At 46.4% G+C, this 20,955-nt stretch overlaps 1 protein-coding gene across 2 annotated transcripts; it reads right to left on the bottom strand.

Moving 5' to 3' along the window:
- Nucleotides 1-3,261: 3,261 nt before the first annotated feature.
- CX3CR1 (chemokine (C-X3-C motif) receptor 1) lies at nt 3,262-17,779 on the bottom strand. Of its 2 annotated transcripts, none has more exons than XM_011999464.1 (2): nt 17,590-17,779; nt 3,262-4,523 (listed from the first exon to the last, which is right to left on the bottom strand). In XM_011999464.1, the coding sequence occupies exon 2, from the start codon at nt 4,512-4,514 to the stop codon at nt 3,447-3,449; it is 1,068 nt and encodes a 355-aa protein (XP_011854854.1). In that variant the 5' UTR covers nt 4,515-4,523; nt 17,590-17,779; the 3' UTR covers nt 3,262-3,446. The 2 variants fall into 2 exon arrangements, with proteins under 2 accessions (XP_011854854.1, XP_011854853.1); XM_011999463.1 differs by lacking the exon at nt 17,590-17,779 and adding an exon at nt 17,295-17,403.
- Between the last annotated feature and the right edge of the window lie 3,176 nt (nt 17,780-20,955).

The following is a 20,955-nucleotide window of genomic DNA, read 5'->3' as shown; positions in this document are numbered from 1 at the left end:
ACACCTGTCCATGTGCAGATTGATTCTGTTAAACTCTGCAGCTACCTTGCGGGCTGCTCTTCCCTGTCTCATTGTCTGCCTGCAGACATTCCTTCTGTGTTCTCTGCTCTTAGAGGCCAGATTGATCTGTATTTTTATCAAGATGAGGAAGGAAATGGTAGACTGAATCTACCTCTCCCAGTAATTCACTGTGGTACCTTGGGCCACCTGCTGGCCTTCTCTGAGCCTCCGTTTTCTTACCCACGAAATGTGAATTTGGACCCAGTTATCTCCAACCACCCAAGAGTCTGCGATTCTGCTACTAAGAAAAGCAAAAGGAAAGGACAAGACAGCATGTGTTTAGTTGCTGGGAAAAGCTCAGTCTAATAATAAAAATAATAAGTATAAAAATAATTGCCACCATTCATTCGAGCTTGCTTTGCCAGGTCTGCACTGTGATCTTTGCAGGGGTAATCTTACTGAATCCTCTGCTCCAACCCTACCAGGTGGGAACTACTTTTACCTTTATTTTTCTGATGAGGAGACTGAGCCTCAGAGATGTTAAATAACCTGCCAAAGCAGAGAGTTAATATGTTGGGATTCATCACAGACAGATCCTTCTGCTCTTGGGAAGCCCAGAGCTCAGAAGCAGGAGTGGGTCTGATTCAGGTGTGCTCTGAGGGCCAACTGTCCTTTCCAAAAATGCCTTCCTTTATTTAGACACCAACATCCTTGCTATTTTGGATTTTTCAATGAGCTTCCTTATTTTCTTCCTATTCTGTTCTATTCAGAAAAATGAATGAATTAGTAAATATAGGTTCCTAATGATACAAATTTAATTTTCTTCTAGAAATGAAAGTGTTTGTTTCTCTTCTTTTATTTCTCAAGCCAAAGTAATTATTTCCTACTTCTTGGAAGTCCAGAAATAGTTTAAACTTTAATTAAAAGTCTTATGGTTCAACAGTTGGAATGAGGATCAGGTAATAATGAAGAAACTCCGTGAACACCCCGAGGAGAACCAGCACCCGCTCCACTGGTTATTGTAGCTCAGCCCACAGCTAACAGCTCAGCTCAGAAGGTTCCTACCACCCACTCCACTTCCAACACCTTTTAATATTCACACAGAGGTTTTTCACATTGTGAGATCCTCATGCTCTCACACACTTCCTTTGTACATGCCGTTTCCTCAGCCTTGAATGCCACCTTTCTTTACCTGGAGAACCCCTTTCCCTTAAAGACTCAGGTCAGAAGTCACACACTACTCCTGTGCTACCACCTAATGCAAAGTGTGATTATTCCTCTACTTCTCTTCTGCATTTAAATGTTAAATTATTGAGGGAAGAAGCCTGGTCTCATCGTTTCTGGAATAGCTCTGGATGTGCATTCACATTTTGTATATAATACAACTCAGTAAAGGTTGTGTAATATTGACTTTCATATGTGTGTATCCAAAGCTAACATGTTCCCATGCCCTTTGACTCAGTTTTCCCCATGGCAATGAATTTAACCACAGGAAATAATTGAATGGGAGAAAGAAAGTTATACAGATGGAAGTTCTATAAAATATGTATTTGCTAAACATTGGAAACTAGTTAAATGTTTATCAATAGAGTAATGGCAAGTAAATTGGGGTACATGATCTTGAAGGAGCATGACTTATTCTCTCATTCATTATACAAACATGAAGACTGCCAAAGAGCTATCAGATACACAGCAATTTATCAGATACCACATCTGCCTTCAATGAATACACAGTCTGGTAGAGTCTTCTAAAATGATAATTACCAAACTACATAGAAAGCGAGCACTCTTTGTGGTCTAATGTGAAGAAGAAAACAAATCAGATTATAAAACCATCTGTACATGACGACTGCAACTCTAAACATGTGAGAGTGTGAACAAAGTCTGGATGGGTGAATACAGGAATGACAATATTGATGTGGTTAGATTGGATGACATTTTCTTTAGCATTATTACAGTTGGTTTTCAAGCTTTAAAGCTTTAGATTGTTTCAAACGTTTCTAGGGGGGAAAAGAAGCTACTCCCATGACCCTGGCTCCCCAGGTTGGCAGTGGCATGAATGATGGGGTATGTTTCCAGATGGGCAGGAGCTTGCCACAAAGTGATTGGGAGGGGATATTCAAGACAGTCCAGGAGAGTCGGCTTAGGGAAGGCTATCACTCTGTAGACTTGGGAGTGCTCACTGGGTGCCATTGTAAGAAACAGCCTCTTCTGTGTCTGTGCTATGCCACGCAGCAGCACCTGCAGGCTTCTCTAAGTTTTGTCAGCACCACAACTTGGGCATAGCACAGCAGTGCCAGGTGTGGGGGAAGCAGAAGTCTAAGAAGCAGACAAAAGGGTTGAGACCTGCAAGAGTTGGTGGCTAGTTCCTTCTGCTGGAAAGGATGATCTCTATGTGAAAGGCTTATCCCTCTTCTATAGACAAGGAAACTGAAGCTTGATTAGTCCCAAGCTACCAGAATTGGGGTTGGAATCCATCCCTTCTTATTTGGGGGCAGGGTTTTTCTGTTTCCCCTACTGACCTGGGAGCAGGTGGAGATGCATTAGGTCGTATGGAAGAGACAGGCTGATAGGATGGGTGGAGCCCTTTGGGAAGGAGGAGGCAATGGGGACTCTGTTGGTAGGATCCTATGATGGAGGTATGAGAAGCCAAGCATTTGAGTTTTGACTCAATGCAGTAGGCAGTGGGGAGCCCTTATAGGTTTGGGGATGTGATGGAGGAGGGCTTAATGGAAATAAGGCTGGTGTAATCAGGGGAGAGGCTGGGTCAGGCACATGGTAAGGGTGGTGTGTGGCATTTGTTCTGTGTAATCAGAACAGTACAAATTCAACTTCTTGGAAATATGTACTTCTGCTTATCTATCAGTGAGATTGAACTGGAAGCTTCCATCTTACATATCCCTTCCCCATGGATAACAGCACCTTCCTGGGATGGGCACCTGATACAAACTTGGCCTATCAGAGCACTTCCCTGGGAATTTTGCCCTTGGGACCAGAGAAGCATGGGTGTCAGCCCCTCTCTGGTGATAAAGCTGTGTCATGTAAGTCTGGGGGATCTATAATAACTAAAAGATTTGAGCGTCAGAGAGAGGCAATTCTAGCTAGGCTCAGGCCCTGGTTTCCCCTCACTTTGAGGGCTCAGACACCCTTTTGTTATGCCACAATATGAACAATATTCACCACCCCCTTTTAACTAAACTAGACTGAGTTGAATTTTTGTCATCTGCAAACCAAAAAGTTCTGATGACATTTGCAGTAAGGGAGTTCAATTTGTTCATTGTTCAAATTTTGAGCACAATTCTCAACAACACTCTAGGGTGGTTTTGTGTGCATTGGGTCCACCACTCTATGCCTGTAAGAAACAACAACAAAAATATTTCCTCACTATTCAGCATCAGGTTCAGGAACTCCAGGTTCTCTGTAGACACAAGGCTTTGGGAGTCCCTTCAGAGAAGGAGGGACGCATCTCCATCACTCGTGTGGTAAGTAAAATTGCTACTCAGAACACTTCCCTGCCTGCTCCTTTGTGATTCAGATGGGGAGAAATCAACATGGACTGAGCGCCCACACAGGACAGCCAGGCATTTCCCATACAGGTGGTAAAGGTATCTTCTGAACTTCTCCCCAGCAAATGCATAGATGAAAGGATTCAGGCAACAATGGCTAAATGCAACTGTCTCGGTCACACTGAGGGCCAGCCTCAGATCCCTCCTCATGTCACAACTGGGAAAGAAGTCATAGAGCTTAAGCGTCTCCAGGAAAATCATAACGTTGTAGGGTGTCCAGAAGAGGAAAAACACGACGACCACCAGAAGGATCAGTTTGATGGCTTTGGCTTTTTTGTGGTTCTTGCAGGAAAACAGCGTCTGGATGATTCTGAAGTAGCAGTAACTCATAATGAGCAGGGGAAGTAGGAAGCCAAGAAAATTTGCTTCCACATTGCGGAGCACGGGCCAGATTTCCTGGAGGACCTCAGGGTAGTCACCAAGGCATTCGTTTTCTTTCTGCTTTGTGAACATGAACTGAGGTGCTGCCACCAAAATGGCTGCTGCCCAGACGCCTAGGCTGATGGTGACGCCATGCTGCACAGTCCGGTTGTTCATGGAGTTGGCGGCCAGGACGATGGCCAGGTACCTATCAATGCTGATGATGGTGATGAAGAATATGCTTCCAAAAAAGCCGATGAAGAAGAAGGCGGTAGTGAATTTGCACATGGCGTTTTGGAGGCCCTCTTCATTTATCACATAGTGAGTCCAGAAGGGCAAGGTGGCTACAAACAGCAGATCAGACAAGGCCAGGTTCAGGAGGTAAATGTCGGTGACACTCTTGGGCTTCTTGCTATTGGTGAGGGCAAACACTACCAACAAATTTCCCACCAGGCCAATGGCAAAGACAACGGAGTAGAATATGGACAGGAACACAGTCCCAAAGGCCACGATGTCCCCAATATAACAGGCTTCAGCTGAATCATCGTACTCAAAGTTTTCTGTAACTGATTCAGGGAACGGATCCATAGTGACAGCCTGGATCAGAAAGAAAAACAAGTAACTGCATTAGTTCTCAGAGAAACAAAGTTGGAATTCTGTGTGGCCTCATATGTAGGCAGGCAGGAAGAAACAAATATTGGTTGGGTGCACACTACATTTCCCAGCTTCCCATTTGCCATGTTGTTTAATCCCCACAACAGTCTTGCGATGAAGACTGCAACAGACTCTTTTGACTGGATAGGCAGAGTCCTTTGACTTGCCCAAAGCCATGCAGTAAATGGCTCCGTGAGCATTTGGCTCTAGGAATTTTTTTTTTTTTTAGATGGAGTCTCGCTGTGTCACCCAGGCTGGAGTGCAGTGGTGCAATCTCAGCTCACAGAAACCTCTGCCCCCTGGGGTTCAAGCAATTCCTCTGCCTCAGCCTCCCAAATAGCTGGGATTACAGGCGTGCACTACCATGCCTGGTTAATTTTTGTATTTTTAGTAGAGATGGGGTTTCATCATGTTAGCCAGGCTGGTCTCAAACTCCTGACCTCAGATGATTCACCTGCCTCAGCCTCCCAAAATGCTAGGATTACAGGCGTGAGCCACAGTGCCTGGCCAGCTCTAGGCTTTTTGAAGCTTGAGACAGATCTGTTTTTCTTTGACTGTCCAAAGTCTCTCCAAAAGCTAGCTAGTTTGACCAATGTGTGGATGAGAGAGGGAGAGCCTTGAGCAGGAGGCAGGGGTGAGATGGGGTGACTTGGGGGTGCAGTTGTAATTCACACTTCCAGTCTAAACTTCCCCAAAGCAATTCTCCATTCTCTTCCTTTATTTCCATCTTTTCCACTCTCTGGCTCCTTACTTTTCCACGAAGCTAGGCCTGGAGAGAGAAGCTTCAGACCCAGAGCCTTGGGCAGAACAGCACCGGGAAACCCTCATCTTTGTTTTTTGAGAAACATTTCACTTTCTCTTCTCCTTATAACCAAGTCCTTCTCTTTCTTAGCAGGTATCAGACAGTCATACACTCTAGAGTGACTACCTTATTTTGGGTTGCCCAGGACTTTCCTGGTTTTAGCCCTGAAAGTCCCACCTACTGGGAACCCCCCACTCCCAGGCAAATCAGGACTGTTGGTCATCCTACAACCCTAAGTGAAGAGGAGATGTTGCCATCATTCAGGGCTCTGCAGTCATAGAGGGGCTGGCTGATCCAAGATGGAGGATGGGGCTCCAATGTCTACTGGCCTAGGTTCCGAGTGACTAATTCCCCCTTACCATTACCAGCCTTATACTTCACTTTGGTCTGGTCTTCCCCACTATTCTTATCTCCTGTTACTTTCTGAGCAGGAATTGAAAAAAGAAGACACTTCTGCAGGCTGCACTCCCCTTCTTTTCGCAGCCAGGACTTGGTCATTCACTCCAGAGCTGGCTGGGAGGCAGCCCCTTCACACTGCTCCTCTGGGTGTCTCCTCCTCCCTTCCTTACGATACCACAGATGCAGATGGGTCCCTCAGAAACCCTCAAAACAGGCCTCCTGGTTGTCACCGCCTCCCTCTTTACCACAACTTACAGCAAAGCCTCACGCTTTAACCAAGGGAGTTTCCACGCCCCACTATACCCTTTCCATGATGGTTTTACCCAGGCGGTGTCTCACCAAGATGAGGCCCACCCAGCCAGGGTGTCACTTCTCCCTTCCCAGTCTCTTCTTTGAGGACTGCATCTCACCCAGAATCTCCTGGGATAAGTGGGCCGGGGCTTTACGCCCCAAGCTGTCTCAGGCTGTGATGAGTTCCCAACCTCAGGGAACGTGTATGCCTTCTCTGCTTCAGGCTGCAATGCCCTTTTCTCAGAGAATAATCTCTGGTTGTGACATTAATTAATAATATTTAAGTCAAATGGTATAAAATGGCTGACATGCAGCTATTTTTGAGCCACATCCATGTCAGTTTCATATGACTCAAGCTATATGTGGGGAAACAGAAATTGCTACTTAGTGCCTGTAGCTTGTCACAGAGCATGATCTTCCCAGACACGCTGCTGTATGAGTAAAAATAGTGAAGTCCTTGGTGGTTCTATGTTAGGGACCCTGGAGCTAGCTACTTTCTCCCTCCCCTTCCCCCAGTGAGAAGAGCTGGCAAAGCTGACCTCAAATCCAATAAAAATTGTCCTGCATCTCTTCACATGCCTGTGGTCGGTCCTTTAGCCCAGGAACTTCTGTGGACTCGGGCGCTCCCGAGATTGAATCCTGCATCTGTCCTCTCTGGCTGAGTGATGGGTGAGCTTGAAACTTCTGAGTCTAACATTCTTTGTCTGTAAGATCGGGATTCATTCTCATGCCTGTACACAGAACTGTTTTAGGGGGAGCACCTGGCACAGTGTGTCGCATACAGCAAGCACTTAATACATGTTCAATTTGTTTCCTGCATTATGTGAGGAAGCAGAAGCCCTTTGGATCTTTGGAATCATCAAGGCTGCCTGTGGACTCCCATGTTCCACCTCTACCCTGGGTATCCTGGGAATTTGATCTTTAAAGGTCACTTTATTTTTTTTCCCCCTGAAATAAGACACGTTTTCTTTTCAGATTATTTTGGGGGAGGGGAACTAAGCCGCCCTTTATTGAGCTTTTACTAAACTGTCAGACTTATTGCTCTACTTGGATCATTATCAATCTAATCCTTTCTGCAATTCTGAAAAAAAAAAAGGTTCTATATTTAATTCACTGCCCTGTTGAATGGCTCTGGGGATATTCATGATGAGAGGAAGGAATGGGACAAATGTGGAGAAGGCAGGGAAGTTAGAAATAAGCAACTGACTTTCTGGTTGAGTGGCAGACGGGTCCCAAATCCGGCCCTTTGCCTTACTGGGTGCCTGGGCTCAGGGCTGCCAGGTGCACAGGAACATCTCTAATGTGCACCAAGTCTCCATATAAGCCTCGGGTGGTCCTGGCTTGGCGGGGAGCTCATGAAAAGATCAGTCAAGTGCAGTCTAAGCCAGGAAGGAGCTTGTCTTCTCAATGGGGAAAATTCACATAAAAGCTTTGGTTAAGGCAGAATGGAAGAAGTGGGTCAATGTATCCTCTGAAGATGGGATGCAAATTCAGGTCATGCTCTGGGTGGGATAGTGTTGCCTGACACGTGGTGGTATTATGTATTGAGAGCCAAATGGCTAGTTATGGGCACCCATCTGGCTTGGGACTGTTCCCTGCCATCCAAGGGGTCTGCTCAGTGCAGGCAGAAGAACACTCTGCAGCCCTCATCCTAGCTCCCTGCTGTCTCAGAGTCCCCAGTGAAGACCTTAGAATTGCCATGGCTCCCACAGGAGTCTCTCGGTGCTGGCACAGTGAGTGCATGCAGTGGGTGCTCACCCAGCATACTGTGGTCCCTGCTACGAGTCATCTGGACCATGCTACAGAGGAAAGAGTGGTACAGATACCGCTTTCTACGAGTTCCCACGTGATTCTGAGGATCAGTACTGGTCATTGAGGGACATTGTTGACCTTTATATTCACATTTCCATTTTGCACACATCATGCCTCACAGGAGGCATAGCTGGGTGAAGCACCTGGCCCATCCCACAGCTGGAAGCACGGGGAGCGGGACTGAGGCCAAGGCCTGTGCTCTTCCCACTCTCCCTTGAAGATGGAGGCGACTCGGGCCTTGGGCTCAGGGTTCAAATCCTGGTAGGGGAGAAGGACACAATGACTACCAAACAGTTGAGTCCCAAATCCAGTGGTAAAAAGGAATCAAAACAACAGCCTTAGCTTTCTCCTCTAAAAAATAACCTCTTAGGTTTTTTGAGAGCATAAGAATTAAATTAGTTTAAATTGTTTATTGGAATTTGTCATAGACACATAGATGCTCAAGCAAGTGTGTACACTGTCACTGCAGCAAGCTTGAAATACAAATGAAGGGAAACAACCCCAATGTCCATCACTAGGGACAGATCAAATTACGATAAGTCCAATTAATGGAATACCAAGCAGCTGCTTAAAAACACAGTTTCCAGCTCTTGGAAACTTGGGAAAAACAACAAAAACAGGCAAATCTATATGTTCTGTTATGGAACAATCTCTAAGATATACTGGTAAATGAAAAAAGCTAGGTGAGGTACCATGTACATAGTATGCTGTCATTTGTGGGAAATAATGATGTGTGCGTATTTTGTACAAGGTTTAAATATCTCTTAAGGAATACACTGGTGGTGGTAATAGTAATTATCCCTGGAGAGGGATTCTGAAGGCCTGAGGATGTGGGAAAGGAGACAGTCAGAAAACAACTTGGAAAACACAACCTCTCATTTCAACCATGCCTCTCACATGTGGCTTTTGAACATATGTGGTCATGAAATAGATATCAGCGTGGGTAACAGCAGCTCTGTTTTCTATGCAAGTCTCAAGAACAGCATGAGTCATGGGGCAACATAGGGTTTTGCCTGGTTCTGAAGGGACTTGTACTCTGTGTGCTGGAACTAGTTCAAACCCACCCTTGGTAGCCAAATGCCCCAGAGCATGTGAAGGCACCATTTACATCAGAAATCTGACATCAGTGAAGATGTGTCCTTCACAGAATTATTCCAGTGAACTTGATAGCTTTAGCAAGGTGCTTTTTAAGGAATACTGAGCCTGAGCTGAGTGCACCTCCTATTTGTGTATCCTCCAAGATGTTCAAGGTTTGGGAGCTGAACCTAAAGATAGGGCCCCCTGGCAGCAGATGGGAGTGTGGCCATGCCTTGGGGGTGGCCTGCAGGGTGGTTAAAGGCCAGCCGGAGGTCTAAATAGCTTTCATCTTAGGCTGGACCATGGCTTTCCTTTGTCCCTGAGGGACAATAGAAACCAAATGGAAGAATCAAATGAGGTAAGACTTTGCAGTGTCTACCCAGCTGGGTTTCATATCCACAAGGGTTGTAAGACACATGCATTCCGGGATGTTGCACTAATAAAAGAACCATCAACTAAGGCTGCACTTTACAACTTAGTGCAGTAGCCAGTAAGAATTTAAACCTTCTCTGGGCCATCCTCAGGCCTCCTTACCCACTATTCAGTTAAGCCAAGGTTTTACTAAATGGCCTTGAGCTGAGAGTTTCGGTGAACCTAGACAGAGCTTTGAGTGTACACATTTCACACCCAAGTAGAAATTTGTAAATTCCCCACTCACATCCGCGGCTGATCCTGGTCTACTTCCTCTGGCCTACTTCCTTTTCTCATGCCTGCTTATTTATTTTTTAACTTTTTAGGGGAGGGACGCTCATCATTACCCATTGTTTCCAATCAGCTTCCCTTTTCTATACTTCCCTTCTTCTTTAGATGGCCCAAATCCATTTCTTCTTCTATCTGACATCCTTTTATGTTGCTTTCCCCTTCTCTTTTGGCTTCACATCTAGCTTACTGTTTTCTAGATCCAGTGTATCTTCTGGTAGTTTTTACGCTCCTGGTCTCTGTTTATGACTTTTTAGTAAAAGCGAAGACTAGGTTTGAGGTTCAGTCTGGTGCCAAGAAAATTGTGAGGCTTAATTTTTTTCTTTGTACCAAATGAGAGTAGAGAATTGCTCGAGGAGCCCCAGCCCAAACTTTCCTTATGAGGATATCATTGTGCTGTTGGCGTTGCAGAATCTGAAGTTACCCTCAGAAAGTCCCAGTTTAGAAGGAGAGGAGGCTGCCATTCCTGGGTGCCTGCTAAGTGTCATGCTCCACATACAAGATCCCACCATATTCTCTTCACAATCCCACTTGAGAAATGATGATCCCCATGGTATAAATTAACCAGCTGAGGCCCAGAGATTTGGTTAACTGGTTTTCAAGGAAGCAAAAGAGGCAGGATCTCAACCCCAGATGCCTCTTTCCACAAAGCCTGTGCTCCTTGCACTGCACAATGTTTTTCTCCCTGGAGGGGAAATCTGCAGGATATTGCAGGCCACTTCTCTCAGAGTAGAACTGAAAATAGCAGACCCAGGCCCCTTAAGAGAAACTGGTCCATGATGCATCTCTGAATTGGTTGGGGTTTTCCCCTCTAGGCTCATAACCCAGCAGGCTGGCCCTCAGGGATTGGTGAGTGGAAAATGGAAGGTGGGGTATTATTTGCTCCTCCAGCCACCACTAGGTTGTCCACACTGCCAGAGCCCCAGGAATCTGGCTCCCATTAACGATGGTGAGGAAACTGGGGTCATTTTCTCTGGAGAGGAAAAGTCTGAAGGCTGAAGGGTTAGCCTATTTTCTGCCTTCAAATATATGATAGTGCTTTTAAGAGCCACATGTTTCACAGGAGCCCACACATTTCCGAAGATGAATGGCTGAGAGACCCTGGGCAGGTCACTCCGCTCTGCTTCAGTTTGTTGATGTATGAAATTAAAGCATTGGACCAGACCACCTCTAAGAGCCTTGCTAGCTCTGGCATGTTCAATTTTTCAGCAAGAATCAAACAGAAGGAAACTGCTTGTTTGTTTGTTTGAGATAGGATCTCTCTCTGTTCCCCAGGCTGGAGAGCAGTGGTGTGATCATAGCTCACTACAGCCTTGAACTCCTGGGATCTAGCAATCCTCCCACCTCAGCCTCCCAAGTAGCTGGGAGTATAGGTGTGCACCACCATGCCCAGCTATTTTTGGTAGATATGGGGTCTTACTATGTTGACCAGGCTGGTTTTGAACATCTGGCCTCGAGATCCTCCTGCCTGGGCCTCTCAAAGTGCCAGGATTACAGGTGTGAGCCATTATGCCTGGCCAAAGAAGCAGTCTTAAAGAGCAACATGAGTCCTAGGTCAGCAAAAGTGTGGTCTATTGCCAACAGAGAGGCTGCCCAGCAGCCTGCACAGGGAACATGACACCTCTGGGGCAAAGCCTCTGAGCATTCAGATGAGGTTCTGTTTGGAGACAGGGAGCTGGATCAGTTGATCAAGTCTTGGCAAATCTTGTTTACCTTGCACTAGACAGAAAGGTTCTCAGTTGGCTGCCATGCCCAGACCCCTGACTGTTTGGGAAGCCAAGTTTTACCAGGTCCTGATAGTTTTCTCATTTATGATGGCAGCTATTTTTATAATACACATCCCTTGGGATGCAGAGAGAGCAAAGGCTGATGGGGAGAGGAGTGCTGAGTTCCATGTTAAGGAGCCATGAGGAAACATTTTATACCCCATTCCCTATGCAAGTAAATTCAGTGACTATCTATTCCCATAGCAATGAGCCCACCTAGAACAGCATGGCATTGTCTACCCGCCAGGGTTTCACACTGGCCAAATGCACACCCAACCACCCCCTCCAGCCACCACCACCAAAAAAAAACAGCAACAGGAGAATCCTATTGGGTTTAGTGAATTGCCCCTTTACAAAACCTGCCATTATTTTGTGTTTGAAGCCCCACCCTTCCCTTTCCTCTTCAAAATACTTTATGGTATTTATTTATTTATGTCAAAGTAAACTGCAAAATTTTGAAGGCAAATACTTCATAATTGAGAAAGATGGACTTGTTAATTATTTAATTATTAATTAAGTCAATATTTTTGAGCATCTGTACCATATTCTAGTCTAAGGATAAGTAAAAATTAAAAATAAAAACCTTTAATTCTTCTTGTTAAAAATTAGGACAGAGATCACCTCACCTCCTTTTTTTCTCAGAGCATTTACTTTAGAAAACTTTTTTTTTTTTTTTTTTTTGGACACGGAGTTTCACTCTTGTTGCCCAGGCTGGAGTGCAATGGTGCGATCTCGGCTCACTGTAACCTCCACCTCCTGGATTCAAGTGATTCTCCTGCCTCAGGCTCCCGAGTAGCTGGGATTACAGGCACCCACCACAGCACCCAGCTAATTTTTATATTTTTAGTACAGCCATGTTGGCCAGGCTGATCTCGAATTCCTGAATTCAGGTGATCCACCCGCCACAGCCTCTCAAATTGCTAGGAATACAGGCATGAGCCACCGTGCCCGCCTAGAAAATTGTATGTATTTTCTCCTGTCTTTGAATGTATGTAAATCCTTTTGAAACTATATAGGCTTTTTGTCAGCTTTATGAGCTAGGCTAGTCTTTCCCAAGGACCTGGGCGTCATCTCTTTGAAATGTAAACAAGCCTAAGGGAGACAGTGCTTCTAGCTCCTAGTTTCTGTGGGAAGGTAGGAGCCTAACTGAAGAACCTTGCTCTGTGCTGCAAAATTATCCCTTGTCTTAAAGATAAATTTGATTTTCCTCTGGGTAGAGCCAGTTAGCTAACACAGGTTGTTACCCTAATTACCAGGTAAATTTAGAGTGAACCATGTATGGCAAACGGTGCTGGCAAGACCTTTTACTTGAGGAACGTTATTGTTTGTCTTGATAACACGTGTGTAACAGATTGTATCCACTTGGCTATACAAAAGGGGGAGATTTCTTTCTGTTCTTGCAACCTCTTAGTAGAAGGCCTATAATGCTTTGAACGTTTTGGTTTACTGCTTATTCCATGATAAAACTGTTCTTTCTCTACTCCTTTTGTGGAGAAAATCTCTGTGTTGAAAGAAGACTTTGTTAATTCTATTTCACCAATACTAAGCACTGTACTAAATTCTGTAGAGGCAAAAGTGTTTAAGATACAGTTCCTAGAAGTGTTTATTATTGTTTAGTAACAGAATGTAAGAAAAGTTATGGGAAGCCCAAGGATTGAACCTCTATATCTGTCTCCTTAAAAACTGGGGGAGGGTGATCAAGGGGATACTACCAAAAAAAAAAAAAAAAGCTGCCATTTGAGCTGATGTTTTAACGACGGGGAAAGTCTTCCGGGTTGACCAAGATGGAGGTGGCAGTGAATAGCGGGTGGGCTTTGAAGACAAAGTCACAGAGGGTCTGAGCATAGGACGGTTTCCCAGGGCCAAGGCCAGGCAGAGGGAAATAGAAACAGAAGGCAGTGAAGATGGTGGAGCTGGGAGGGACCCACATGCTCCCGGAGTGTTCAGGAAAGTCAGTTTAGGCTGAGTGCAGGGCTTCGGGGAAGGATGCAGAGAAAGCCAAGGCCAAAAAGGGAGAAGAGGGACAAAGAGAGGGGTCTCAAATTCCACACTAAGTAACTACAAGGAAAAATGATGAAAGACTTTGAAAATAGACACACACTGAGTGATGAAAGGACTGGGAGTCCTTTCCAGCATACCCTTTGGGGCTACCTCCCCCTTTTATTGCCTGAGCTAATTTTACAGCACCGTAGGTTATAGCAGATAGCAGTGCAAATGACTCTTACTCATGGAAATACAAATTGTGTCTGGTGGAGATGCACTAGATTAAGTGCCCTGTGGATATGGACCAATTGTGCCTTTATCTCTAAATTCTTCTCAGTATTTCTGAAAGCATCTCACCCGTGCTGTTGGTGTGGCTGTAGACTGCTAGTTCTCATTGCTGCATAGGATTCCACTGTATGAATAGTCCGTGATTCATTGCCATTTCTGCTGCTAATGCACACATAGGTAGCTTTCAGTTTGTTGCTAGTTTGGACAATGTCGCCGTGAAAATTTTTGTGCATGTACATCTCCTACAACATGGATGCATTTTAAAAGTTTAGTCTTCAGCCAAATCAAAAAATATGAATCCATATATGAAGATCAGAAATAAGCAAAGCTAAACTACATTGTTTAGGGATGATATTTAGATTCAGTCAAACTATAGGGAAAAGCAAGGAAGTAATCACCATAAAAGTCAGACTTACGGTTCTTTATGGGAGAGGAAGAGGCTGTGGTCAGGAAGGGACATGAGAGAGGCTTCTGGGGTTCTCTTTCTCAGCCCGGATGGTGGTAATGTGGGAAATTAAATCTAATACTTTGCTAACCCAGACAGTGTTCTTTCAGTGTGTTGTATTTTGCAATAAACAAATTTTGCAAAAAACAAATTTTGCAAAAAACAAATTTTGTTTATTGCAAAATACAACACACTGAAAGGAGACTTTGTTTTCTCCTTAAGCACACTTTAAGGGGAAAACAAAGGTGGTCTAGGAAGATGTTTAAAGACATATAATACAGCTTTTCTTCCCTACTCACAAGTTAAAATGCTGTATTTTGGCCAAACAAGATGAGGGGGCTGAAGCATCAGCTGTGGCCAGTGTGCCGTGACAATCCCACCTGTGTAGCAGCCAGCAGATTCCAAGCCCCTCAAGAGGGCAGGTGGGATCAAGGTTCAGCTAGAAGCCCCAACTTTCCCCTGGCTCTTCTGGGCAGAGTGAGTGATGCCAGAGAGCCCGACTTCTCGGAATGCCTGGGCTGTGCTGCTAGGAATCAGAACATGTCCTCAGGAAAGGCAGCCAAGATCTGGATTCTGCCATTCAGGTTCCACTCCCTCCTACGACCATGACCTGCTATGGAGCAGTAGAAGTTCCCCTCCTTGTTCAGCTCCTCCATTACAGGTGCTGGTTCCAAACGTCTCTGAACTCAGGACACTGGGTCAGAGGCTGGGGCTGGGGAGGAGCAGTTGGATGCCTGGATCCCAAGCAGGAGGTTTTTTGAGGCTAGGGTCTCTGGCTAGGGAGAACCATACCTGACATTGCCACTGTGCCATAGCTGCCCAGGGCCGGGCAGGGTTCCTCCTGGGCTGGGGTGGACTGGGTCAGCTCTAACACGTTCTTTGCTCTCCTGCCCCTATAGCTCTGGATTCTTCACAACCTCATTCAATAGTAGTCAGTGTTTTTCAGGTATCCAAACTTTCTGAGACTCGGTTTCCTCATGACAACAATATATATTGTTTCTTGAGCACCAAAGACAGGTCAGGCAGTGTGTTTGGGACTTTCTATGTCATGCCTTTAATCCTTGCAGAAAGTCGACACATACCCATTATGTGGCTTCAAAGGCTGATGAACAATCTCCTTTTTAAAAGTAGGCAGCAGACTTAGCAAGTGCTGTGCACAGTCACCAAGTGCAGAGCCGGGACTTCATTCCAAAGCCAAGCTGCCTATGTCCCCATCTGTGAAGCGGGGTCAGCTGAGGAGCAGGGCTCAGGGGCAGACTTTGTGGAGACTGGCACGTGGCTGATGGATAGTAGGTGCTCCCTTCCCAGAGGTGTGGCAAGTGCCAGGTCAGCCTGAGCACTAAGAAGAACCACACTGAATTTGCGCTGAGACTATTTCCTGCCCTGCTTTCCTTTGTGAAAATAAAGCCAAGCGAAGAGGAAGATGAAATAATCCACCCTAACCTTCCTGAGCCCATTTCTCATTCCCAGGGGTTTTGAACCCCAATCCACTGCCCCCATTCCCAACCCACAGTGGTCCCCAAGGCTCTGCAGCACAGATCTGTTGCCCACCTTGCCTCTTCTCAGGAAACCCAGGTCCCTCCAAAGCGCCCTCAGGGCCTGGGACGAACTGTGCCCCAAGCAATGCAAGCTTTCTTGCCTGCTTTCACATGGTTCAATTTTTCTTTTTTTTTGGCTCAGTTTTTTTCTGCCTCAAGTTTTCTACCTCAAGTATTTCAAAAATTAATTTTTTTATTTTTTTTTTTTGTGGAGGGGTTGTTGAAAGAATCCTAAAATTGCTTAGCCGTTCTCTGGACTGAGCAATAAACTCACAAAGCAAGGATTGCAGGCTCTGTGAGGCTGTGATTGCCAGAGGCAAGGCAAGAGAAATAACAAGCCGTGGCCATTCCTCAGCTGGGGTCTCTGATGGATTTCCTCCTGTTTTGCACTCAGAATGTCTTTCTGAAGACCATGTTTTCCACCCACACAAACCTGAGCCTGAGTGTCCTCACAATGGTTGTAACAGCATATATCAAAATTGAACACTAAATTTGTGCCAGGAATTTATTAATTAAAATAGCTTTTCTAAAAAGCTGTAGATGGGCCAGGCGCGGTGGCTCACACATGTAATCCCAGCACTTTGGGAGGCCGAGGTCGGTGGATCATCTGAGGTTGGGAGTTCCAGACCAGCCTGACCAACATGGAGAAACCCCAACTCTAATAAAAATACAAAGTTAGCCGGGCGGTGGTGCATGCCTGTGATGCCAGCTACTTGGGAGGCTGAGGCAGGAGAATCGCTTGAACCCAGGAGGCAGAGGTTGCAGTGAGCCAAGATTGTGCCATTGTACTCCAGCTTAGGCAACAAGAGCGAAACTCTGTCTCAAAAAACAAAAAACAAACAAACAAAACCCAAAAAACCAAAAAACCAAAAACCTGTATATGGCACAAAAAGTGGAAGAAAAAGGAAAAAAAAACCATGAATCCATCTGCAATGCAGTTTCCTAGAATCAACCACAGCAATCTTTTAGCTTTTCTCTATCTACATTTTATACATATTTTATATTTATATTAAGTGCATTTATATTTATATTAAAATGCAGATAACATTTTAAAAACTCTTTATTATGAAATTTTCAAATAAAAATTAACTTTTCAAAAAAAGCAGCGAGAACCTCCTTGTACCCATCACCTGGCTTCAACAATTAGCAACCCATGGTCAATATTCCTCTATTCCCCACTTAATGTCTCTCCCGAATTATTTAATTTCACCCATAAACACTTGTGTGCATCTCTAAAAGATAAGCACTCTTTCTTAAAGAAGACTTTAATGCAATTTCTCATCTCAAAAAATTAGCAATAATTCCTCGACAGCATCCAGATGCAATTTTTCATGCTTTTTTCAGTTAGTATAAAATCTTGAGCTTTTCTCCACGTCTCTAAAATGTAATTACTAATGTTTCTAATCTTATTCCACCAGGTTGAGTGTAATTATAAGTGATCTGATCACTCCTTGCCTCCCCCACTCTTCCATCCCCTTGGACATATTTAGGCTACAACATCCCCAGGAAAATGGTTTCCATTGTCTGCATGTAAGGCACACAAACATTATTAACCTGTTAGCTGTCCACTGCTCCACCCCACCCACAGGTACCCAACTAGTCCTGTGCACCTACCTGGCGTGGACTGCCAAGGGAACCTCTGGATCTGCCAATCAGCCACCCTGTCCTGCGCAGACTCTACCAGAGACGAGTATTTCCCTTTCCTTCCCTCTAAGAGCATTTTATTTGCAGAGTTAGCCAATAGTATCTTGTTTCCTGTGAGGGAGACTATCTTTAGATGCTGCAACAGGCAAGCTCAGATACTCCAGGGTGGAGGCCAGCTGCCGACAGGAGGGCCTGACTTTGTAAACCTGGAAGACCTAAACCTCGGGGAAGACTGCGGAGCTGGAGGGAGAGAGGTGCCACTTACCCCAACCTGGAGGCGGGGGCAGGGAGCAGGCCCTGCGGTCAGCAAAGCACAGCACAGTCAGCTCTCATCAATGGGGTGCCTTCAGGAAGCTGGGAGAGCTCATGGGGCTCTCAGCTTCCCTGCCCATGAGAGGGACCCCAGAGTACTCACTGGACCACATTGGGGCACACACAGCTCTTCTTCTCAAAGTGTGGTCCCAGGTGCTGGGAGCTTATTAAAGATGGCACCTCAAGCCCTGCCCTATATCTGCTGAATTAGAATTTGCATTTTAGTGAAATTCTTAGAAGATTGATACGCACACTGAGTTTGAGAAGCTCTGGTATTGAAGGCATCTAGTGAGTATCTTGCACTGGTAGATGCTCAATCAATATTTTTTTCCTCACCTCTCTGCCCCAAGGCATTTAGTGGCTCCCTGTACCCATCAGTCAAGCCTTAGGACACAGTCTTCACCCAGGACCTGGCCTAGGCTCCTTTCACAGTCTCTCCCCCTGCCACTCCTGCCCTGCAGTGGGGGAACCTGGTGGGCTCCAGCATCCAGCCGTACTTCTGCTCCCTGGCCTGGCCAGCTTGGGGCGACTGCAACGTGAATCTCAATCGCTACTGCCTCACCACCTTCCCATCACTTCATTACCTGCCTGACTCCTGGCACATGCTGTATAATTCCAATCCATCTCTAGCCAGGGTCTGGCCCCGCGGTAGGCCTTCAATACACCTTCATTAAATGGTCCTTGACTCCTTCGAGGCCCCTCTGGCCCCGTGCTGCCCACATCCCAGTCACACTTGGTGCTCCCTTAGCTCTAGTCACTGTGGTATTCTGAGGACAGGGAGTGCTCTGTGCGCTCCCCACCTTGCCCCTCCTCACCTCCCCCAACCCCAGGACACAGCTGGCAGCTGCAGTGCAGTGCTGTGGGCTTGGTGGCCCTCTCATGGTGGAGGAAGTCCACCAGCAGTTTTCTTTCTTTGTTCCTGGTCTCAGTGTTTGGCCACCTTTCCCTACCTTTGGCCAGAAGGTCACAGGACAAAAGCAGAGTCAGGCCGCTCCCCGCCCACTTTCTGACACTGGCCTCTCCCCACCCCACCCTACCACACGATACATCTCCTGCGGTCCACTCAGCAGGGCCGGCTGCCTCAGCCCCTTCCCTGCCTCTGACTCCCCTCCTCTTCTGAGGGCTCGTTTCTTGGACCTGCCCAAGACTCTCCCTCTCTTCCCGTCTCACACTCTTGAGGACAGTCTCATCCACCCCACATCAGTAATCCCCTCTGGGTTCATGAGCCCACATCTCTACCTCCATCCAGGGCCTGGATAATTTCTCAAGCCCATCCAACCTTCTCCGTTCTCTCTTTCCTCTCACCATTTACCCAATGGCCATTCTCCACCCGGAAGCCAGAGAGCTCTTCCTGAAATCCAAGTCTGCCAACTTAAACGCCTCCAGGGGTTCTCTCATTCCTAGTTTAAGTCCACAGCCTGGTAAGCACTGCCTGCCCCTTCTCACTTCCTACTGTGTTCTCACCACTTCCACTTCCCCCAACATGCTTGTGCCCGTGGCGGGCTCTCTTCCCTTCCCAACTCACCTGGCTATCCTGTCCAGGACGCGACTTTACCAGCTTTTAAAGCTAACAGATATGTTCCACAGCTGCTAGCAGCACAGGGCTTCATGCTTGGCAGACATGGGCACCAGCGTCCAGTGTCAATTGCCTTGCCCCCAAGCCCCACAGAGCGATGCCATGGCTTAGATAGATACCTGTGCATGTGTGAGGGATGGGGAGGTTATAGGAAGGGAACTCTGAGCTTGGGGAACGTGCCATTTTATAGCAAGCAGTAAGCAAGTCGGTTATTTGGCCCTGAGTGAGACGTCAGCTCATCCCTCAAGGTTGCTCACTGCAAACTCAACCCCGCAAAATGGACCACGTGAAGAGCATTAGCGCTTTGCATTCTTGACACACTCATGGAGATGGAAAGAGCCGCGGCAGCCTTCCCCCTCCCTCCACGCCTCCTTGGGCCTCTGTAAAGCAGTCTCTGGCTCTGCGCTGGGAACTCTCTCCTTCCTGAACTCTTGTTCACCCCCTCCCCCATGCTCCCACCCTGGTGCAGCCTTATTCCTTAGACCCCCGCCTTCCTCTCTCTGCCCAGCCCCTTTGGCTTAACTCTCTGCTGGAGCTGACCCTTGTTCACGAGTTCTTTGTCATTCTCCATTTCTCTTCCAGTTGAGACAGTAAATGCAGAGGACAGTTTGGTTTCTGCTGGGCAGAGAAATGGTGGGCTGGCTCAAAGACAGGAGGCCAGACAGAGAGGCTGTGAGGATGGCAGGGGACACCCTGGACAGTGATGGGCTCACACAACGCAGGCAGGGACCGGAGACTTGGTGTGAATAAAGCTTTGTGGGAATGTGGGATACAGACGCAGAAAAGGAGCGTGAGAGTGTGATTCGCCTTCATTGCCAAGCCAAGATACTGCCATGTTCTTCTGCGGGCCCTGGAGAACTTTGGGAATAATCGCATAAGCAATTGTGCAGCACTGGGTCTGCCTGAGGCAATGTCCTAAGTCCTTCATGTACATGAACTCATGTAGTGCCCCCAGTGACCCCATGATGCAGGTGCTCATTTTTTTTTTTTTCTTTTTTCTTTCAGACAGGGTCTGGCTCTGTTTTTCACGCTGGAGTGCAGCCACATGATCATAGCTCACTGCAGCCTTGACCTCCTGGGCTCGAACGATCCTCTCCTCACCTCAGCCTCCTAAGTAGCTGGAACTACAGGCACACGTCACCACACCCAGCTAAGTTTTGTATTTTTTGTAGAGACAGAGTTTCGCCACGGACCCAGGCTGCTCTTGAACTCCTGAGTTTGAGTGATCCTTCTGCCGCAGCCTCCCTAAGTGCTGGGATTACAGGCGTGAGCCACTGTATCTGGCCGCAGGTACTATTATTATCCTCACCTTACGTGTGAGGAGTCTGAGACAAGGAGGAGAAGTTATGTAACTTGCACAAGACCACACAGCTCATGTGCGGTAGGGCCAAGATTTGAACTTAGCATTGAGGTTGTAAGGTCTATGCTGTACATTCTCAGTGGAGGTGGTATTACTTCCAAGGCAGCGAAAATTGGTTCTGGAAGGTTCTTGTGTTTTATATATAAAATACAGATATACATATAGTCGCTAAACCAATAGCATATCTGTGGAATAAAATTCCATGGTAAGAGGAGGTGAGTAAGAATGTAATGTGGGCCAGGCACGGTGGCTCACACCTGTAATTCCAGCACTTTGGGAGGCCAAGGCGGGTGGATCATGAGGTCAGGGGTTCGAGACCAGCCTGGCAAAAATGGTGAAACCCTGTCTCTACTAAAAATACAAAAATTAGCCAGGCGTGGTGG

This window comes from Mandrillus leucophaeus, unplaced genomic scaffold, assembly GCF_000951045.1.
Source record: "Mandrillus leucophaeus isolate KB7577 unplaced genomic scaffold, Mleu.le_1.0 Scaffold595, whole genome shotgun sequence".
NCBI classification, from domain to species: Eukaryota; Metazoa; Chordata; class Mammalia; order Primates; family Cercopithecidae; genus Mandrillus; species Mandrillus leucophaeus.
The sequence above is the reverse complement of the archived record's forward strand: the minus strand, read 5'-3'. Positions and strand labels throughout refer to the sequence as shown.

Coding starts and splice junctions, on each gene's coding strand:
- CX3CR1 (XM_011999464.1), bottom strand. CDS start 4,514: ATGGATCCGTTCCCTGAATCAGTTACAGAAAACTTTGAGTACGATGAT.